The sequence below is a fragment of the Accipiter gentilis genome, chromosome 11 (assembly GCF_929443795.1).
Source record: "Accipiter gentilis chromosome 11, bAccGen1.1, whole genome shotgun sequence".
Taxonomy (NCBI): Eukaryota; Metazoa; Chordata; class Aves; order Accipitriformes; family Accipitridae; genus Astur; species Astur gentilis.
In genome coordinates this window covers 15,185,054-15,204,821 of record NC_064890.1, presented here as the reverse complement: position 1 = coordinate 15,204,821, position 19,768 = coordinate 15,185,054, and the positions used below count along the sequence as shown (strand labels likewise).

Here is a 19,768-nt window from a genome sequence, read left to right as displayed (position 1 = left end):
ATAAGGTAACTTATGCCAGCACTGCCCTGACAAAGAAAAAAGCAGTCTCACCGTTTTCTCCATCATCAGCTGCTTGTCTCTACAGTTCTCTGTACAGGTAGAAGAATTCGTGCAGCAGCACAGTTTAACCAATGAAGTTAAAATTAGCCTGGAAACAAAGGGTAAATAAGTAATCTGCTTTTTAACATTCAATTATTATTAATTTTCATGCATCTAAACTTTCTCAGCAGAAAGCCTTCAAAATTTCAGTACTGCGTTCTGTTGCCTGACCTATCACACTGAACTATCACTAAAAGACTAACCACAAGGGAGACATGTAACATACCAACATTGCACATTACCCAAGTAGTAGCTTACACTGGAAATGTTTTTTTCCTGTGTTCTTTTATGATGGAGGATGGGACACAGAAAATGTTTTGATTTAGAAATGCAGCTGCGGTGCTTCATGAGAGCTGTAGTTTAGGAACTTCATGGTCCTATTCTTTTCTGTTCACCAGGCTCTCTAGTCAGGCAAGAAAGTACTATACATTGTGGTACCTCCTCTTTTGAGTTGTCTAGCTTTATCTTTCTGTTCCTGTCCAGCTCCTAGGCTGAACTAACCATAACTAGGGATTCAATTTTCTGTCTAGTTGAAATCTCCATGATCCAATTACTTAAGACCAGTGATTACTGCTAGTTCCCTTCACTCTCATAATACCTTGACCACAGCTGCTTTTAGATCTTCATCCTTATGAATTCTGTCTTGCCATTTAGGGAGGCAGTTCTGCCTCAAAATTTAATTACTGTCCCCTGTTATCTTTCAGTTACTATGCTTTTGAACTTCCAGTCCTATGTGGAGATGAGCCAGACAAGCCTCACACTCATACTGGAGTTTTTGATATGACCCAGATCATTTTCTGCACCAGGCATAAGTTATAGACAACACAAAATTTCAGTCATAATGCTGTCAAAAATTGAGCCATGCTACGCACAGCACAAGTAAGAAGATACAGTTTTCAACAGGTCACTGCTAGGCCAAATTTGAATAGAGCCTGGTATCATGGGCAACAAGATGTCGTCAGGAGGAGAAAAACAATTGCCAAGAGTTGTCCATCATGACAATCAAAAACTTTGTGTGAATGAGAATTAAGGAAATCTGATTTCCCTGGATTTGTGTCATGAGGTTAATTGGTCCTGGCATCTAACCCCACACAGGCCTTGGGACAAGCTAAAGCTGATCTCGCCCTGGCTGCTGCCAAGGAGGCAGATCGCCACCTCCACCCCCTCCGTTTGCTCTCCTTTTCTCCTCACAGCTCCCAGCACTTCGCGGCAACAGGGCGGATCGCTTCGCTACTCTGACCGCAAACCGAGACGTCTGGGGAGGGAAGTGCTGTTCAGCAAAACTAATTTCCAGTTGGCTCAGCGACCCGACAAAGCCCACCTCGGCGGCAGCCCCGTAACACAGACGGACCCGTGAAAGAGGCAGCGGCTGGTCAGAGAGCGAAGCTGCCCCCTCTGCCCGCTCTACGGCCTGGCGCTGAGGGGCCGGCCCGGCCCGGGCGCTGAGGCCCCGCTCCCCGCCTCAGGTGCGCTCCCGCCGGGCCCGCGCCGCCACCTGCCGCCGCCCCACCCCCGCCTTTCCGGCCGGGGCCCCGCCGGCAGGGCCGCGCCTGCGCAGTTGGCGGGGGTGCCGCTGCTGCCGGCCGGTGCCCGGCGCGCGGTCGCGACTGGCGGGCGGCGGCGGGGCCGGGAGAGCCGGGGAGCGGCGCGGCCGCCCAGGAGCGTGCGGCGCGGGGCGATGAACTCGCGCAAAGGTACCGTACCGTACCGTACCGTACCGTGCCGGGCGGCGGGGCGGGAGCGGGGGGGGGGGGGGCTGCTCGGCCGCCGCCGCTGCCGCTCACGCCGGCTCCCGGCTGTTCTCTTCTCCCCGGCAGTGCTGGCCCTGCAGGCCCGCAGGCGGCGGCCCAAGCAGTCCGCGGCGGCCGGCAGGAGGGACAAGCACCCGCCGCCCCACAAAAAGTAAGTACGGGGACCCCCGACCCGCCGGGACGGAGCCCCTCCCCCCCCCTCCCCCCGGGACAGCTTCGTTGTCCGTCCTTCCCTCACGCTGTGCCCCCGCCGACCCGTAACGTCTGTCGGGACAGTCCCGCGGTCCGGCCCCTCTGCCCCCACGCAGTCCCGGCCCCGCTGCTTGCTTTCACGGGGGAGCTGCTCCCCAGCTCCCGCCGCCGGGACGGACGGCAGCCCCGCGCCCCCCGCAGAGCACGTCGTCGTCCCCCCCCCTCCGCCCTCACCACTCCGCTCCCACCGCGCCGGGGTCGGTCCCTCCCACGGGGGGTGTCCCTAGCCCTGGCCCCGGGCTCAGCCTCCTTCGGGCAGGCCCTCCCCGTGGCACCCGGGCTGGCCTTCCCCCTCTGTGGAAACCCGCGCCGGGCACTCCGGCCTCGCCCTGGGGATCGCTGCGGCACTCGTCTCTGAGAAATCCTTCTTTGTCGGGGATCTGCACAGGCTTGGGCTTCACAGCCCCCGTGTCCGTTTCGAGTCGCCCTCCAGTTCTCTCTCGTCTTCGCGGTCTTCCTCCTGTCCTTGTGCTTTCTGTTCCGAGGTTTCTTTCTGGCGGCATTGTCCTATCTGTAGGCAGTCCTTTTCTTGTCCTGCTGACAGCCTGATACTCTCATCCTGCTCTCTGCCTCCTGCTCGGTAGTGTCAGACTGTTTCCCGTTCCCAGATGCGTCTAATTGCCAGCAACGCTGATACCAGTATTTTTTTTTTGTTGTTGTTGATGTTTAAATCTCTGTTGATCTTGCAGAAATGGACAGAAGTCATGGTCCGGCGTTTCCCCCCCTGTCTTCTGCTAACCCTTCACGTTCTTGTCGCTGTCCAGTTCATATTTTCTCATTCTCACAATACCTGTTTTCACTGAACCATGTAGGAACATGCTGCCATCTCTGTAGTGTTCCCACTTTTTCTTTCCTAGGATAACGTGGCTTTGGACTCCTCCCTATTTTATTTTTTTCTCCTCGTAGGATTATGTGGTTCTCTCACTAACTTGTACTGTGTTTTGTTCAGTGAGACTTTATTGGTGACTCATTATGTCACCAATAGACTCTTGTCTTTGTTTTTGTTGCTTGGGGATTCAGTCTACATGCTTTGAGATGGGGAAGCATATGTCCTGATGTTCCTCATCCCCCTCTTCTTCTAGTTGGCCAGTTTTTAGAACTGGAAAGCAGGGTATGGTGGATGGATGGATGGATGTATATGTGATCGGGTAAAGATATTGCTATGTGCTTGGGCAAATTATTCAAGAGGCAAGGTCTTTTCCTTTCTGAGTTCTATAGAAAGAAAGAATATATCCCTGGCCCTGGAGTTTTGTTTTTTTTTAGTTACAAATGATGCCGTGAAAAGCCAAAATCAGAACTCAATAGGCAGGTAGTTTTCCATCAGGCTCAGGCTTCACAACGAATGGGCTTTTTTTCCCCTCTGAGATGCATAAAAATAATGTAGGATGAAATGCTGGTGTATTGGTCATCAGGTTTTAATGGTTAACTTTTGTTCACAACCTGTTCTGGTACTGCTGTTTCCTCCAGCTGTATGAAAGCTGCATTGTGCTTTCAGTTGTGTGAATTTGGAGTTATTGCACTGGAAACACATTTTATGTGCAAGGTATGTGGTCTGATTGGATTTGTTCCCTTGTTTCCAAAATCCTTTTGGAATTCAGTTTGTAACATTACATGGATTTGTTTTGCCACTTTGAAAACAGAAATAGGTTACGTTTTATTGTTACTCTAGGTTCAGAATTGTTTTTGTAGCTTTCAGTTAAGTCTGTTAACCACAAGGTTATTAATAAACTTCTGTTCTACTTAGACGATACAGCGTTTAATACACTTCTTAGCGGGGCTGCCTTGGGATGTCTTGCTGAATGAGTTTGTCAAAAGTTTGCTTTCACAGACACTCGGTAAGTGCAGAACTGGTACGCTTCTCATGGTTGCTGAAGAAACTGGCTACTGTTAAGTCAGGGTGCACAGTCAGTAGCTGGCCATTTGCCATACTGAGTCGGCATTTCCAGATGCAATGGTGGAATCTGTTCATTTGCCTCGGGAAACAGTGGTTTTGCTGTGGTAGACAACAGAGCCATCGTTTCTTTTCTATTTATGTTTTCTTTTCTCTTCAAACCACTGTTATGCTATGGAAATGTTCTAGTCTGTTTTATGCTTCTTTATGAAAGGGAAACTCCTTTCAAGTTTTTGGGTCTCCTTGCAAATGGCTAAATAGTTTAGGCTGCCAAAGTAAAACCAGCATCGGACATTATTTCAGAAGGCAATCTCAACAAAAGTATCTCTTTTGCCCTGTCCTAGCCTTGGTTTAAATTATACTGCTACAGCATGTACTAGTGTATTAGAGTCATATAGTATCTGTGATGCACATCAAATGCACAGTAGCTGCAAATGAAAATGTTGATTTGAGGGGTGGAAATTCTATACCGTAAGTTCCCTATAGTGAACTTTTTCACTACATGAAAACCATGACTTGGTTTTGAATCCAAAGCTGTTTGGTGGGTTTTTTGTTTGTTTGTTTTTTTAAACTGTGGTTCTTAGGAAGACTCTTCTCTGCCGGTTCATAGCTTTATGGAGCAACTTGCATTGTTGCTGGTAACAATGTGCTTCAAAGGAACTGCAGGATTCCTCTTCTAGAATTGGCTAGGAGAGTTATATCGCATTGTAGCTTACTTGCAGGCTTTTGTTTGAAGAGTATTAAGATGATGACACAAGAAGAAATAAAAATTACAGTGCTCTTTAACACTGAATAGCTCTTTGTCTGTTAAGACCTTAATTGCTGTAGGAGTCTGTGAGGTCGGTTCTGTAACTGCTCAGTGTTGACCCCTTGGGTCAATGATGAGAACTGGTGGAGGTGAATCCATATTTTTTATGTAATAGGGTAGAAAGATAAGAAAGTAGAAGTTTAGTAGCTCCTGTTCTGAAGAGAAAGCACTTTGTCTTGAATCAAGACTATGTCTAAAATTGTGTGTAATAGTAAAATCTGCTTGGTGGGGCCTTACTTTGAGTTCAGTCATCCAGGCTACTGAAAAAGAATAATATCTCACTATTTTAAGGTAACAGTTAGCACTTGATTTTGGTTATAATAGTTGGACCTGCATGCAGTGTGTACCAGCTGCTTATGTATTTTTTGAGTTGGGCAAAAGATTAATCAAAATGGTTAATTCAGCTCCTCTGTGATTTCTTCTTAGAATGGAGATCTGCATTTTGAGAGAGGTCTGTGAAATAGTGTTTTCAAGATGCCCAAGTCTGTGTTCAGAGATCAACTTGCTTACAGATAGAGAAGCCTGTTTGCTGTCCTCTACTTAGCGCTAACAGAACCCAGTTATGTAAGAGAATGCCTCAGGTATGTCTACCTCTTTTCATTCAGCAGAATGGTAGGCTCTTCTTTATATTCAGACTAGTACTGGCTTCAACTGAAAGTGGATGATGGTTGGACTCGATCTTGAAGGTCTTTTCCAACCTAAATGATTCTATGGTTCTATGAAAACCCTATCTTGACTGTATTTCTAAGTGACTATGACAAAAAACAAGTGAATACCCACTTAGAGATTTGTCATCTTCATCCGAAGTTATAGGATAAGAGTTTTGTTTAACAAAACAAAACTTTGTTTAACATAAGCTGTATGTTAAAACATACAGATGATAATGTGTGGATGTATGGAGAGAGGCTTGTGTGTTGAATACTTCAATGCAAATGCATAAATCCAGATATCGGGATTGAGTTTTCAAAATTAAGTTCTCTTGTAGAGTAGGTTTTTTGGTTTTATCTTTAAGCAATACTTTAGAACAGGTGATAGAGACCATGCGGTACTGCTTTATAGTGGTGAAGAGTATTTATGTTAGATAACATGGGAAGTGCCAGATTTCTGTACTGTGCACTTCTAGATGACTAACTTCTTGGACCCACAGGTATTGTACAGCTATCAAGGTTCTGAATATATGACATTACTATGGAATCTTAAATGTCTGAAAATCATTCACTGCTTTTGTTTGTCACTGTTTTTCTACCACAGTGTTTTTCAGCCTCTTTTCGTAACTCTTTGAGGAGAATAAAAATACCCATCTTGCACAGTGTTACAGTGGCTTTCATTAGCTTAATTTATTTTTTTGCTTGCAAAAGTTTTGCAAACCTTTCCCAAGCTTTTTCATTAGTTTTTTTTGCAAGGGTGAGAGGGTGAGGGTAGAAGTGTGTATATGTGAAATAGGCTTTTTTTTGACCACCAGTGATCTGAGGCCACAATAGATGGATATCCTAGAGTGGATATAAATCCTAGGGTGGATATATATCCTAGTGTGGATCAGCTTAGGAAGTCCACTCAGTATTGTTTCGGGTATTTACTCAAAATGTGGTGTTGATGGGAATTGCTACTCTTGCCTTCTTTCTTAATAGCCTTTCATCTTATTGCTAAGAATATTTTAGTTGGAGCTTTATCTTCCTGTTCCTGTCAAATTTTAAGATTTCATTAAGCTGCCTATACTACAGGGCTGTAACTTCCTATCTTGGTTATTTGCCCACTTAGTGTGTGTAGACTTTGGGTGCTTAACGTTGTGCCTTCTTTAAGAGTACAATATACCGAAAGATTCAACTGAAAGAAAACAAAGTTGATTTTAGTTGTCTTGGTATAATACTAATAATTCTTTTGTAAAGAAGTAAATAATTGCATGTATTGAGATTACAGAAATTTAAAGAAGGTGTTGTGACGTGTTTGATCTTGAATGCCTGACTCAGTCCAGTGTTCACCTTTGTAATGTGATAATAAAACACACATCAAAGACTTTTTGAGGGATCCAATGGAATCTAGAGTAAATTTCAGTGTAAAGTAGCACATGTATTACAAAGTGTGTTCATCTTTCTGTTTAGTACCCTATGTCATGTAGTAAGTAAACATCCTGCAGCTTTAAAAAACTTAATTTCTGAAATGGGAATGGCTCCAGAATTTCTAATATTCTGTAGAGGTCTACCTGCAGATTTGTATAATGAAAGTAGTTATTGTCATGTAAGTGTCAGGACATCTATTATCAAAGAATTATCTGATCATACAAATTTGCCAAGGTTCATGCCTTTTTCATAGAACAGAATCATAGAACAGCCCCGGTTGGGAGTGACCTTGAAAGATGATCTGGTCCAACCTTTTGTGGGAAAGGGAGCCTGGGTGAGATTGTCTAGTACCTTGTCCAGCCACGTCTTGAAAACCTCTAGTGTGGGGACTCCACCATGTCCCTGGGAATGTTGTTCTGGTGATTGATTGTTCTCACTGTAAAAAATTACTTTCTTGTATCAAGATGAAACCTTTCCCAGTGCAACTTGTACCTTTTGCCCCTTGTCCTTTCTGTGTGGCTCCTTGTGAAAAGAGAGACTCATCCTCTTTATAGCCACCATTTAAGTACTGGAATACTGTGATGAGGTCCCCCCGAGGGGGTGATCTCCAGCCCTTTGATCATCTTCATGGCCCTCCTTTGGACCCTCTCCAGTCTGTCCATGTATTTTTTGAATTCTGGGGGCCAGAACTGGACACAGTACTCCAGGTGTGACCTGAGAAGTGCCAAGTAGAGTGGGATGATTACATCTCTACTTCTGCGAGTAATGCCCCTATGGATGCAGCCCAGGATTTGATTTGCCTTCATTGCTGGTGTGTAGTGCTGACTTGTGTTCAGCTTTGTTGTCCACCAGGATCCTCCAGGTCCCTGTCAGCAAGGCTGGTCCCCAGCCGTGCACATCCTCGCCTGTACTGGTCTCCTTGATTATGTCAGGTTTTGAACAGGCAATGAATAGAGATGCCATCCTGGGACCTTAATTTCATTTGTAATAATTTTATTTTATGAAATAGCATTGGGTTTAGTATAATGGTTGTTTTATTAAGGAAAATATCCTGGTTTGGCACAGTTATGTTAAACAAGAGTGCATTGGTGGGGGAGGGAAAAGGACTGCATTTCGTATTTCAGATCGTAGTGAGATGAGCTTTTGGGGTGTAATGTTCATGATGACGGGGCCGCTTGTTCTGCAGTGCATTTTTATTTTTTTAACTCTTTTATTTACTGTAACTACAGGGTAGGATAGTAATAAATTTTGTGGACAAGGCTTGGACATGGATTTTGAAATATAAACATCTCTCTCTTCCTTTTGTTCTAAAGAAGATGACAGACTGTAGAAGCTATCGACTTTTTTTTTAAAACTATAATTTGAAGGTGTATATGACAATCTTTACTGCATAAATAGTTTTGATATTTTTCCAGTTTGATAAAGACTGGACCAAATAAAATTATTTTTAGTTTTGGACAACTTCATTGAATTTGCATATGTTAAAATGAAGGAAAGAATTCCTTTATTACTTGGCTTCTTGATGGTGTCCTAAATATGCTTGGTGACCATTTCAGTGATTTAGTGTGTGTGAAAAAAAGATTGGAAGTTATGCACACAGTCCTTCTTGATGGCCACAGATTATCTAGATTTAGGGCAAAAGTAAAACCTGGAGAGAAGCCTGTTCTTTTCATGGCTATGCTAAATACTGAACTTTTTGATTGCTGCCTTACAGCATGTATCTTCTCAGGTAAAATTTGTGATCAGTCTCAAGCATTTTCTGGAGCAGTAGGAATTGTAGAAGTAAATGTGTCTAGCTAAGCTAGAAATTCCATGAAAGAAGTAGAAATGTCGGACAATGAGAACATTATATCAGAACATTGTATTAGATTAATCTCTCTCCATTTCCTCATTCGGAGAATGACTGCTGGTCCTGTTGAGGAACAGACACAAGTCAATTAGAAGTCAATAATTTGAATGTAGGAGACTAAAAGAATCCAGGGCTTCAGTTGCCTTGAGCTATTGTCAATGCTTAGTTTGCAGTTTTCTAAAAGGGAAGAGAGAATTCCGTAGTTAGAGGTCAATTATATTTTCCTATCCCTGAGGAAAAAATTTAGTATCTCTATTGTTCTTGTTGCAGCAATAAAGGTCAGAGCTGTCTAGGTACTATATCAGTATCTTAAATTCTGATATTAAAATAAATTATTTACTAATTTTCAAACTGTACTAAAATTATATTGTTCTTATATTCATGGTTCTAAAGAAAATTCTCTCTTGGGACATCTCTTTTTTTCTTTGCATTGATCTGTTTCTTCTAGTCTCCCCTCTCACCCCAGTGATTTCTCTGTTTAATAGTTGTACTTGCCTCCCACTGGCTACCCTCCTGGTGTTGCTCACCTGTACGTGATGTTACTCCTTCATAGACTGAGACATATATGTTTGTATAAAACCATTATAGAAGAGGTTCTCAGGTAGTTGCATGGAGCCTGGAGATGGGTATGATGGAAGTGCTGTTTCTGTGACAGGTTGCCTGAAAGGTTGCTGTGAGGGGAGCAAACACATGACTGAGCTGTATTTTCAGGAGAGAAGGTACAGTCAGCAGAGCAGAGTGGCTCCTTCCTCTGGAAGAGTGCTTAGGAAAGAAACAACTCCAAATTCCTTTCCAGGACCTTCAGAAGGTTGGGCTTTGGTTGGGGCTCGTTCTGCTGAGCGGTGGGCAGTTACGTGGGCTGGGCCTGCTCTGTTGTGCTATGTGGGACTGACTGCAGAAACGTGTTAAGGCAGCGGGATTTATTCCTTTCTCCTGCCAGAGTCTGAGTACCCAGTGGTCACTTGTCACCTTTGGTGAGGGACAGTTAGGCGGTTTGAGATCATGTATGCTGTAGAAACAAAACAGTAAAACAATGAATCCTAGAAGAAAATAAGGCCTAAGTTATTAAAATCCAAGTAGAAATTAAAAGAATGCCAGTTAAGTGCACCTAAGGCTGTAGTTAAGTAAGGTACATAGCAAGATAACTTTATTTAAACCAGATCTTTTAAATGGCTATTTTAATGTTTGAAAGCTAATTAAAAATATTTTAAAATAAATTGTGCTTCTGTATAAATTGTGTTTTATATTCGTGCTCACATTACATGGTTCCCATCTTACCATCTCAAAAAAGATGATGTAGAACTAGAAATTTCTCAAAGAAGGAGGTAGTAAAGGTGATTGAGGATATTGGACAGCTTCATGTATGACTAGTGCTTTTCAGATATGTAAAGGTGGTTAAGGAGTGTTTTGGCATGCCTGAAAAATCATTAGTGGTATTGAAAGGGAAGAACGAAGAACAACCTTTTTTCATTACAAAACAATGGTTGAAAAGAGTGACTTTAATGCAAAAGAGGATACTTTTTTTTTGTACAGTACAAACGGCAGAATGTGGCTTTGCAATATGTTGTAGAGGCCAAATTATAGATGGATTTAAGAAGGATAAGACTGGACACTAGAACCATCAGTAGTTTTTAAGTATACTACTGTCAGTGCAATTTGACTTTCCAAGCCAGTGTTTGCTGAAGCCCTGTCACGTAAGTTTGTCCTAATATAGAGTGATCCGCTTGTATACTCATCTTTAAACATGTGTTTCTGGCACCTAGTGGTATAATACTGGCCTAGGTATGTATTTGATCTCAGTTAGTGTGGCAGCTCTTAAATTTTTTTAAGGCCACCTCAGTAGATCACTTGCAACATCTGATAGTATGCATAAGCCTGACAGTATCTGTGAGGCTAGATCCAAGTGGGGCTTGAGTGATGTAATGTGTGGCACTCCTATACCTGGCTCAGGAAGGAGCTGTGAAACTCTACAGTGAATCAGCAGAGGTGTGTGTTTGGGAAGAGCTTTCATAAACTCAAGAACAGTAAGGTAATGATGAAGGGGTGGGGAGGCATGCCAGGAGTGCAAAATACTGAAGGAATGGGCATGCCTGAAATGCTACTTTTCCCATAGACTTTGATGCCATCTGCAGGTCTGAGTTTGATGCCAAAATGAGCCTGGGATTTAAAGTCATGAATCTAAGAATTTGGGTCATTTTCTCTGTTGCTGTGAACAGCTGGCTTTGTTTTAAAGTTTCAGTTCTCGTGCTTATGTAGTAGCTCAATAATTCACTCACCTGTGAAATAAGAGTTAGATGCCTGAGGAATTTCAAGCTTATTATTTCAACCTGCCATGTACAAGTGTCAATCACGGGATAATAGGCCGTGCTGGGCTTTGGTGTGTAAGGGACAGCCAGTAGCCTTACATCTCTTCTGCGGAATAATCAAGAGCAACAGACTGATGGTGTTGGAAGACAGGTGATCAAAAGGGAAGCGCTGCTATCAAGTTTCTCTAATACACAGGTATCAGTATGCTGGTTGACTGTGGCCAAGTAACTCTGAGTTACAAAGCAAACACGTGGTGATTTGGTCAGAATGAGGCTGTTTGGGTTACTAAATGATTTTTCTTTTTAGCATAGCAGTCACAATTCAGCATTTTTATGAAAGAAGGAGCCCTGAGGAGATCAAAGGCTTAAACTTTCTTTCAAGTTCCCTTTCCTGGTGTCACAAAACGCAGTATGACAGATCCTTGTTGCCAGAATCTGTTCCCAGGTGAATGTTTTAAAGTTTTAGCAGTGTCAGGGAAACTTGGAAAAGACCAGGAGCTTCATGATACTGTTATGAGTTCTAGCTCAAAAGAATAGGAATCATCTTTACAGGTAATAGTATCTGAAAAACAAATTTTACTTTTGTTTTCTTTTTTTTTTGGTAGTCTGTTGCTTGGGATGACCTGTTTTGTATATTAGTAACACAGTGTTCCAGCACATGTTGGTGTCCAAGTCCATGATACTGGTCCTAGACATTTAATCAAATTCTACTCAAATGCTATTAGAGCATTGCCTCTATTTTTTTAATGTCAAGTTGAGATTTTAATTTTTTTTGTTTGTTTCCCAGAAATGTTTGCTATACAGCAACTTTTAAGTCTTGGACTATGTCAACAATGTTGAGAAGATGACCCACAGCAATTTTTGTAGTTGCTTCCAGCACTATGCATTTTACAGAGTTGCTCTTTAATCAGGGAGGGACAAGCAGTCCTAGGAACTGGGAGCTTTGTGATGAGCTCTGTATTGTTGTGGGCAGACATAATCTGGGCACGCCTGCCAGTCAAGGCTCCTGGAGAAGCTGGATGTGAAAACACAATGTGTGAATCTCAAGTCGATTTAAAATGTGAGACAGAGCTATAAAGAGCTAGGCTGAGGCTACCACTGTATTTTAGATCACCAGATACCTGTTACCTAACTACTTTGATCTTTAGCATGGACCAGTTACTTTTAAGTATTGCATTCTTACCGCTAATCCAAGTTGTTTAGTAAATCCAGCATCTAGAAACTAGGTTAAAACTATTTATTCAATAGACAATACCTATTTTTCCCCAGTTGTCTAATACAAGTATTGTTGAGAATTGATTAGTTTATCTAAAAATGTTGCAACAAAGCTGGCAAACTTTCTGCATATTCTGTAGGAAACATGGTGCAGAAAATCAACTTATTTCTCCTGTTCTTATTATTTAGAAATAGAATAACTGTATTCTCTAATATTTATTTCTGAAGCCAGAAAAATAAGTTTTGTGTAATGAGAATATTTGTCTTGGGAATAAAGATGTTACTCTTTTAAAGTGATCATTTGGATCTAATTTTGTGTCTCCAAAATGACTTTCACTAGCTTGTGTCTCACAGGGTGCCGTATCTTGCCCTGATTGTAGCATTATGAAAACTTCACATACAGTGTAAGTAGACCAGAGTCCTTTCTCCTCCACTTGTACCTTCTCTGTGATAGCTACTGGTCTTAACCCCTGCTCTGTGCTTTGCCAGGCTGGTGAAAACAGTAGTTTTAATAGCTGCAACTAAAAGGAACGTTAAAATAAACCACAACTGAATATGTATATTGAAGCAAAAATGCTTACAGATTTATTCTGAGACTTCTGCTGTTTTCATTACAGTTTTTCCCATACGTCAGTGCCTGATGTCCAGAATTCATATTATAGATCACTGATGATTATCTGAGAACGTAGTTTGGATAGTAGAATTTGGAAAGATCAATGGATTAAATTTATTTTGGGGATAATAGTTCATTCAACCAAATGCTTTGTTTTAATTTTCATTTGTTATTTGAAATAAACACCCTTTTATGGAAAGCTTCCTCTATCTCAGGAGGATTTATGGGAGATAACATGAGAATCTAAGACTAATCAGATCAATGGTAAGTCTAGTTTTAACACACACATTGCTGACCATTATGGCTAAATGTGACAAGCTGTAAACTCAGTATGGTTTGAAACTACTAGGTAAATTTGATAAAGAAATTTTGGTTGGTAATTTGATCCTTCATTCATTCTGGTAAATGAGATGTTCTCTTTCCCCGCTAGTCTGTTGGAAGGTTTGACCAGCAGTTGCACATCTGGCTTGTGGGCTTTGCTGCTTCTCTTTTGCTACTTTTTCAATGTCACAATCCTCAGATGTTGCTGACTTATTTTTGAGAAAATGCATATCCTATACGTGATGTTTTGTAGTTGATTGGTTGTCATGGTTTAACCCTAGCTAGCAACTAAACACCATGCAGCCGCTCACTCACCTCCCTCACAGTGGGATGGGGGTGAGAATCAGAAGGGTAAAAGTGAGAAAAACTCATGGGCTGAGATAGTTTAATAGGTAAAGCAAAAGCTGCTCACGCAAGCAAAGCAAAGCAAGGAATTAATTCGCTGCTTCCTGTCGGCAGACAGGTGTTCAGCCATCTCTGGGAAAGCAGGGCTCCATCATGCTAAGTAACGGTGGCTTGGGAAGAGAAATGCCATCACTCCTAATGTCCCCCCTTCCTCCTTCTTCCCCCACCTTTCTATGCTGAGCACGATGTCCTATGGTCTGGAATGTCCCTCTGATCAGTCGGGGTCAGCTGTCCCGGCTGTGTCCCCTCCCAACTCCTTGTGCCCCCCCAGTCTCCTCGCTGGTGGGGTGGGGTGAGGAGCAGAAAAGCCCTTGGCTCTGGGTAAGCACTGCTCAGCGGTAACGAACACATCCCTGTGTTATCAACACTGTCTTCAGCACAAATCCGAAATATAGTGCCATACTAGCTACTGTGAAGAAAATTAACTCTATCCCAGCCAAAACCAGTGCATTGGTATAGGTAATAAGTAATAAATAATGCTTATGTAGGTGTATGTAGATAAAGTACCACCTTTACATAAGAAACTTAATTTGGGAGTCTTTAAATACCATTTAAACTCGGTACATAAAGTTTCTTGAACACTCTACAAAGGTAATAGTCTAATAGCAGGGATGAAGTGTGTAATCTCTTAGTGTTTCAGGAGAGGCTGAAAGCAACAAAGTAGAAAAATTGGTCCCCTTTCACTTCTTTGCCTAGTAATACCACCTTTCTTCATGGATTTGCTTCTTGTGGTGTTCTTATGAAAGCATGACAATGTTATAAGCAGGTGAAATAAAAAGGAGCAAGCTGCCTTGTTTCTGTTTTAAGATGATATGGTTTCCTTCAAGCTGAATTACCATAGATAATGTGAAATTAAAAGCATCTTCACCCCATTTCCCAGCATAGAAGTTAATTTTTGCTTTTATCAGCAGCAATGGAAAGCAGCAAAGCCCAGATTTGCTGCCAATAAATGTATACCTAGAATATCAGAATGAATAGTGAGTGACTGTATAATGACATTTCCTTATCTAAGGAGATATACATTAATATGGTGGGGGGTATTTGGAGGAAGGAAATAGAGGACAGGGCAGAGGCCAAGTAAGGGGACCATTACTTTAGCAGAAAAGTGAAAGTCTGATTTACAATGTAGGATTTCACTGACGGGGAAAAAAATGTGTATGCACTCCAGTTGGTGTGAGCAAATGCCGAAAATGCTCAAATAAGCCTGTGAAAGTTGGAAACTGGGACTTTTAGTGAGGTGAAGCAAGCATTTCTCTGTGTGTGTGTGTGTATGTATATATAAATAAAATTGCTTGCTACTTCCCTTCCTAGTAACACATTGTTTGTCTTATTTAGGGGATGATAAATTAACTTCATTCTGAACTCACTATTTTCTTTACGAAGGCTGGGAGGGAGGGAATCCAGTGACTATTCTGGCTGTATGCTTTGTCAGCCTGAAGTTCTTCACTGCTTATCTCCCATGTTTGCAGCATGATCCTCACCCATCAGCTTGCTGAGGTATTGTAATAATGCAGCTTGGATCTGTGTGTTTCTCCTCAGGCTAAATAGCTACTAATGGATCCACCTGTACTTGCTCTCCTTCCAGATCTTAGAGTCTCTTCTCACTGCTTTGTTGCATCCAGGTTTCAGACAGGTTGCTCGAATTTGTTACGCTCAAAATTTTGTTATCAGCAAAAGGAATGATCACTGTTTGCAGAGTCAAGAATTTGCAGTTAGTCTAGTGAAAGTCTTAATGGTCCAATCGAGGAATTATAGTTGAGTTATGGTGATACTAGTATTTGTTTCAAATTGCATACAGTCAAAATGATAAATGCACAGACTTTGTAGTATCTGCTCTTTGTTGGAAAAGTGGGCATAGTGTCAAAGGTGGATGGTTTCATTTGGGAGGAGGGAGGGATATGGCCAGTCATCAGCCTCTTGAACCCCCACTGGGAGGTCTATGAGGTTGATGTTGGTAGCTTCTTCCTCCTCATTGTGAAATTCACTTGGGTCACTCTTAAATGTTTCTACAAGTTGTTCTTTCTGTGCTGCCTTGTAAATTCATGTTATGATCCAGGTCAGTCCATCCAGATTTAATATATAATGGTGTATTTTAAACATGTTCGATACTTGTTCTTCATTCCCTTTGTGAGTGGCTTTGGCCAGCTCCCAGGTTGCAGTCCTGCGGCCAGCAACTAACTGTTGGTGAGGTGTTTGTAGCCCTGGGCCTCTGTATCATCCTGTGACTTTCTAGTCCTCTACAGCTGTTCTGTGTCTTCACCCCCTTATGTTCCTTTTTATTCCAGCATATTAAATAGTTCACTTCAGACAGAATAATTATTATTGCTGTGTTAGTTCCAGATATATGTTTAACAATAGGTGCTACACTTCACAACTGTACAAAGCTAAGTGATAGCTAAAACAAAGTAGGTAATAGTTGTTTGATCAGTAGCCTGTTGCTGTTCAATGCTAAAACAAATCTCCAGACAGGCCAAGGCACGTTCAGACAGCCTGGTAAGTCCCAAGGCTTATCACAAACCCTGTGGCCCATTACAAACAATGGCAGCACCATATCTGTGGGCTACATGGTCTTGCTTTGCATGGTCTGTGGTGAGGAGCAATCGCTGCTCTTTGTTCAGGCAACCTGGATGCAAATATGCTGAATTTGTAAAATTGCTGCTATGCTCTGAACCTTGCTGCTGCTGCTCAGGTGATTTCAAAGCTTGCAAGAAGCAGCTAGGAAGTGACAAGGCATAAATTTAGTGCTGATCTGGTGATGCCTAAGTGAAGTGGCATTCTGGACTGTTTTCCAGGAAAATAGATTACCTTGGAATTCAAAAGATGGTATTTAGATCAGCACATCTGAGGGAATATTTGCAAGTAGCTCTCCTACTATAAGCAGAAACCGTATCAGAGAAAGGGGCTGTTGCTGTATATTTGAAAAAAATTAAGGGGATTAGCTTTGAGTTAAAATTCAAATACAATCTGCTTTGTTTTTACAGAAAGTCTATATGGTCTTTAACTATTTTATTAACATTTTAAAATTATGTCCTTGCTGGGAGCTGCAGTAGTAGACAGTGGGGCAATCCTGACTAGTGGGAAAGTTCTCATTTGCAAATTGGCTTTGAAAAGACCTCTGAAGTTTGAATCTTGTTAAAGTAGTATTTTAAATACTCATGGTTTGCAGAGTAGCTTTAGGTTTTATTTACGTTTAACATGTAGTTATTCAACATGTCATTAGAAAACTGTTAATTCTTCTCCCAGAAGAACCTTTGTCCCTGCCATCATGAAAGAAGCTCTAGGGGCTTTTACATGTAAGTGGACAAAGCTATGTAGCATTGTGTGTTAAACAGACGTTTTAGCTAAATAGTTGAAAGGGCCTGAATGCGTTTTCAAGGTATGATCTTCCTTCATTATACAAATAGTGTCTGTGTTCTAAAGTAGATTAAAAATGTGCCAGGAAATGATGGAGAGATCTTTTGAGTGTTTTAGAGAATGATGTTATAAGCAAAAGACCTTCTGGTCTATACATCTCTTCAAGGTTGAGAAAAAAATAATTGTTTTTTTTCTGACTATGACATCAGTAGCATTTTTATATGAAATGTGTAAAAAAAAAAAAAAGTGCAGGAATAACCAATTTCTATGTTACATATATGTGTGTGTAAATATGTATATATTTGAGATGTGCTATAATAATTAGGTAAAGGTAATACAGATAAAGGAAAGTGAATGTAAAGTGGCTAATTCAGTGCTGTTATATATTTCAGTGTGCTGCATAAGTTAGAGAAACTGTATTAAAAATTTTTGTTCCATGTGCATTTATATTGAACATAACTGTATCTCACCACCACAATAGCCCTGGCTCTCTTTTTTTGCGTGTGCTGTGGATACTCTTCTCTGCTCTCCACCACAAGTCCCAAATGTGTTCACTTCTCTTCCCATGCCCAACAAGCGAAGTCTTAGTGCCTTTGTTCTCTCCCACTCTTCAGTGGGCCCCCTTCAATAGACATAGCTGTTCTTGCCTCTTAAGCCTACCTAGTGCTGTACTGAACCTCTCTTGCTGTGATCGATGGCCATCTGCATGAGGATCTGAGCTTCTCCTGTAGCTACTACCTATCTTTGTGTGATGGGCTATCTGGGCAAGAAGTGTAGTGCTTGTGGTGACTGGTGTGGAGTTCAGTCTGGACTGGTTGATCAGCTAGCAACAGACCGTCAACAGCTAGACAAGCCAGGTGGAAAATGTGAGAGGTGGAATACCCTGACTTTCCTTCCCTCTGTGAGGTACTAATAGGGTTGTTTGGTTTTTTTCTTCCCAGCTGCCACAAAACTTGTAGGAACTTAGTAGCTCAGAGGTCTCCATCCACTTTTTCAAATGTTAGAACTAGCAAATATGATTTAAAAAAAAAAAAAGTTGGATAGACACAAGAAAGTTACATAAGCTCAGTTTTTCAAGCAGCAAGGTAAAAAGAAAGATGTGAGTTATATTTGTTTGCTAGAAGAAAAATGGATTTAAAAGCAAATTACTGGTTGAAAATAATTGTGTTTGTTCAAATTTGATTAGTTTTTTGCATGCATGTTTTATTTCCAAGAATACTAAAACCACTACCGCTGAACTGTTTGGAAACAATATTGCCAACTGTTTGAAAATTTCATTTTTTCATTAAAATGTAACTGATATATTTTTTTGTCTATTAGAAATAGGGACATAGAAGCAGAAAGGATTAAAGTGACATACACTCTTGTCAATCAGCTGTTACTAGTGCTACATAATAAGCATCTGGGTTTCTACAAGATACTGAAGATGGCTGTAATCTGAACAAAGAACAGGACTATCTGTAACTGTAGGACTCTCTTGTGTGTATGTTGGTTTGGATCAGAATGAAATAGCAATGGAAAAGCTGTATAAATACTAAGAACTTCTTGTCTAGTTTTTCTCCTCTTCTACAATTCAGCTGAAATTGTTAGGAGAAATGCTTTGAAAGTTGTTTTCTCTTATATTAGGTAAACTAGGACTTGTTCTGCATTTTATTTCCTGTATTTAGAGTACTTGGATCATCTTGCCATTAAGCATGTAACAGCAGACCTACAGTAAACCAAAGACCAGACAGATGGGAAATGTGTTCCTCTTTATTTTGTATTCAAGAAAGTGAAAGAAATAAGCTTTAAAAATAGATTTTTATTAATGGTACTTTTTCTCTGAAATTATGTGTTTGGAGAATTATTCAACATTGGGTTATTACATAACGTAAACCAATTTTTTTGATGATACTGTTTTATTCTGCCATAGAAATAGTTTTTATTTTGAAGAGAATGTACTACCTTAGGCTTAATTCTCTAAGTGGTCCTTGGCCATTTCCTTTGTTTTGGGTGGAGAGCAGTATTAGATTTTTCTATATTGGTGAAAAAAATAGTGATGGGTTTTCTCAAACTTACTGTAGATTTTGATGTTCTCATGCTGGCTTTTACAATTATTTAATATTGTTGAAACAAACCACTAGGTGGCAATATCAATTAAAAAGATTTCAAGAAGTGCAATTAAAGTTGTCATCTAAAATGGGACACTAAACAGGAGGTTTGATTAAAGTGAAAACATAAACTTTCTGTATGTAAAATTGTTCCGATCTAGAGAGGAGGTGTTCTGCAAAAGCACTTGGTGTGGGTGATTGGTGACAGGACAGCTAGGTGTATTTGCTTGGATAGAGAGGAAACTTTTTCACTTTCATGTGTAATATATACTGCAAACATATTTGAAAAGGTAAATTATTGTCATACTACTAAATGGTGAAACTTGTTTTAGCCTGCCAGTTAGAATTAATTGGGTTTGTATCAGCCAGTGCTACTTGAGAAACAAATTCTCATTGGTGTGAATGTAAAACATTTTAAACTAGTTAATGTAAAATCAGTATGAATTTACTTATGGCTGTGGATGAATTTTTGAAACATCGAATGTGTCTGTTACAAACAGACACTTGTTAATGGATGTGCTAATTATACCTTCTTCGGTGTAGGTGCTGCTGCACAGCACACAGGCTGGATTTGTACGTGAGGTAGAAGACTGAAGAGACTTGTCATTAAATAGCTTGTGAACGCAGTCTGCTTCCTGCACAGCTTAGCATGTGCAGAAACCATATCCTTACATCATAGGACTTGTCTTATCCAGAGGTATCTTGTCCTTTTATTTAGATATGTACATCCTTTTTCTTTTTCAGCACATTTATTGAA

General features: G+C 41.0%; 1 protein-coding gene across 4 annotated transcripts in view; it reads left to right on the top strand.

The window, feature by feature from the left end:
- Positions 1-1,668: 1,668 nt before the first annotated feature.
- Positions 1,669-19,768, top strand: part of SRPK2 (SRSF protein kinase 2) — a 148,413-nt gene continuing 130,313 nt past the window's right edge. For 3 of the 4 annotated variants that reach the window (XM_049814198.1, XM_049814199.1, XM_049814195.1), the window contains exons 1-2: positions 1,669-1,793; positions 1,917-2,001. In XM_049814198.1, the coding sequence (XP_049670155.1) occupies positions 1,778-1,793; positions 1,917-2,001 (101 nt within the window). In that variant the 5' untranslated portion in view covers positions 1,669-1,777. The remainder of the gene's footprint in view (positions 1,794-1,916; positions 2,002-19,768) is intronic. The other variant, XM_049814197.1, reaches the window with a different exon arrangement.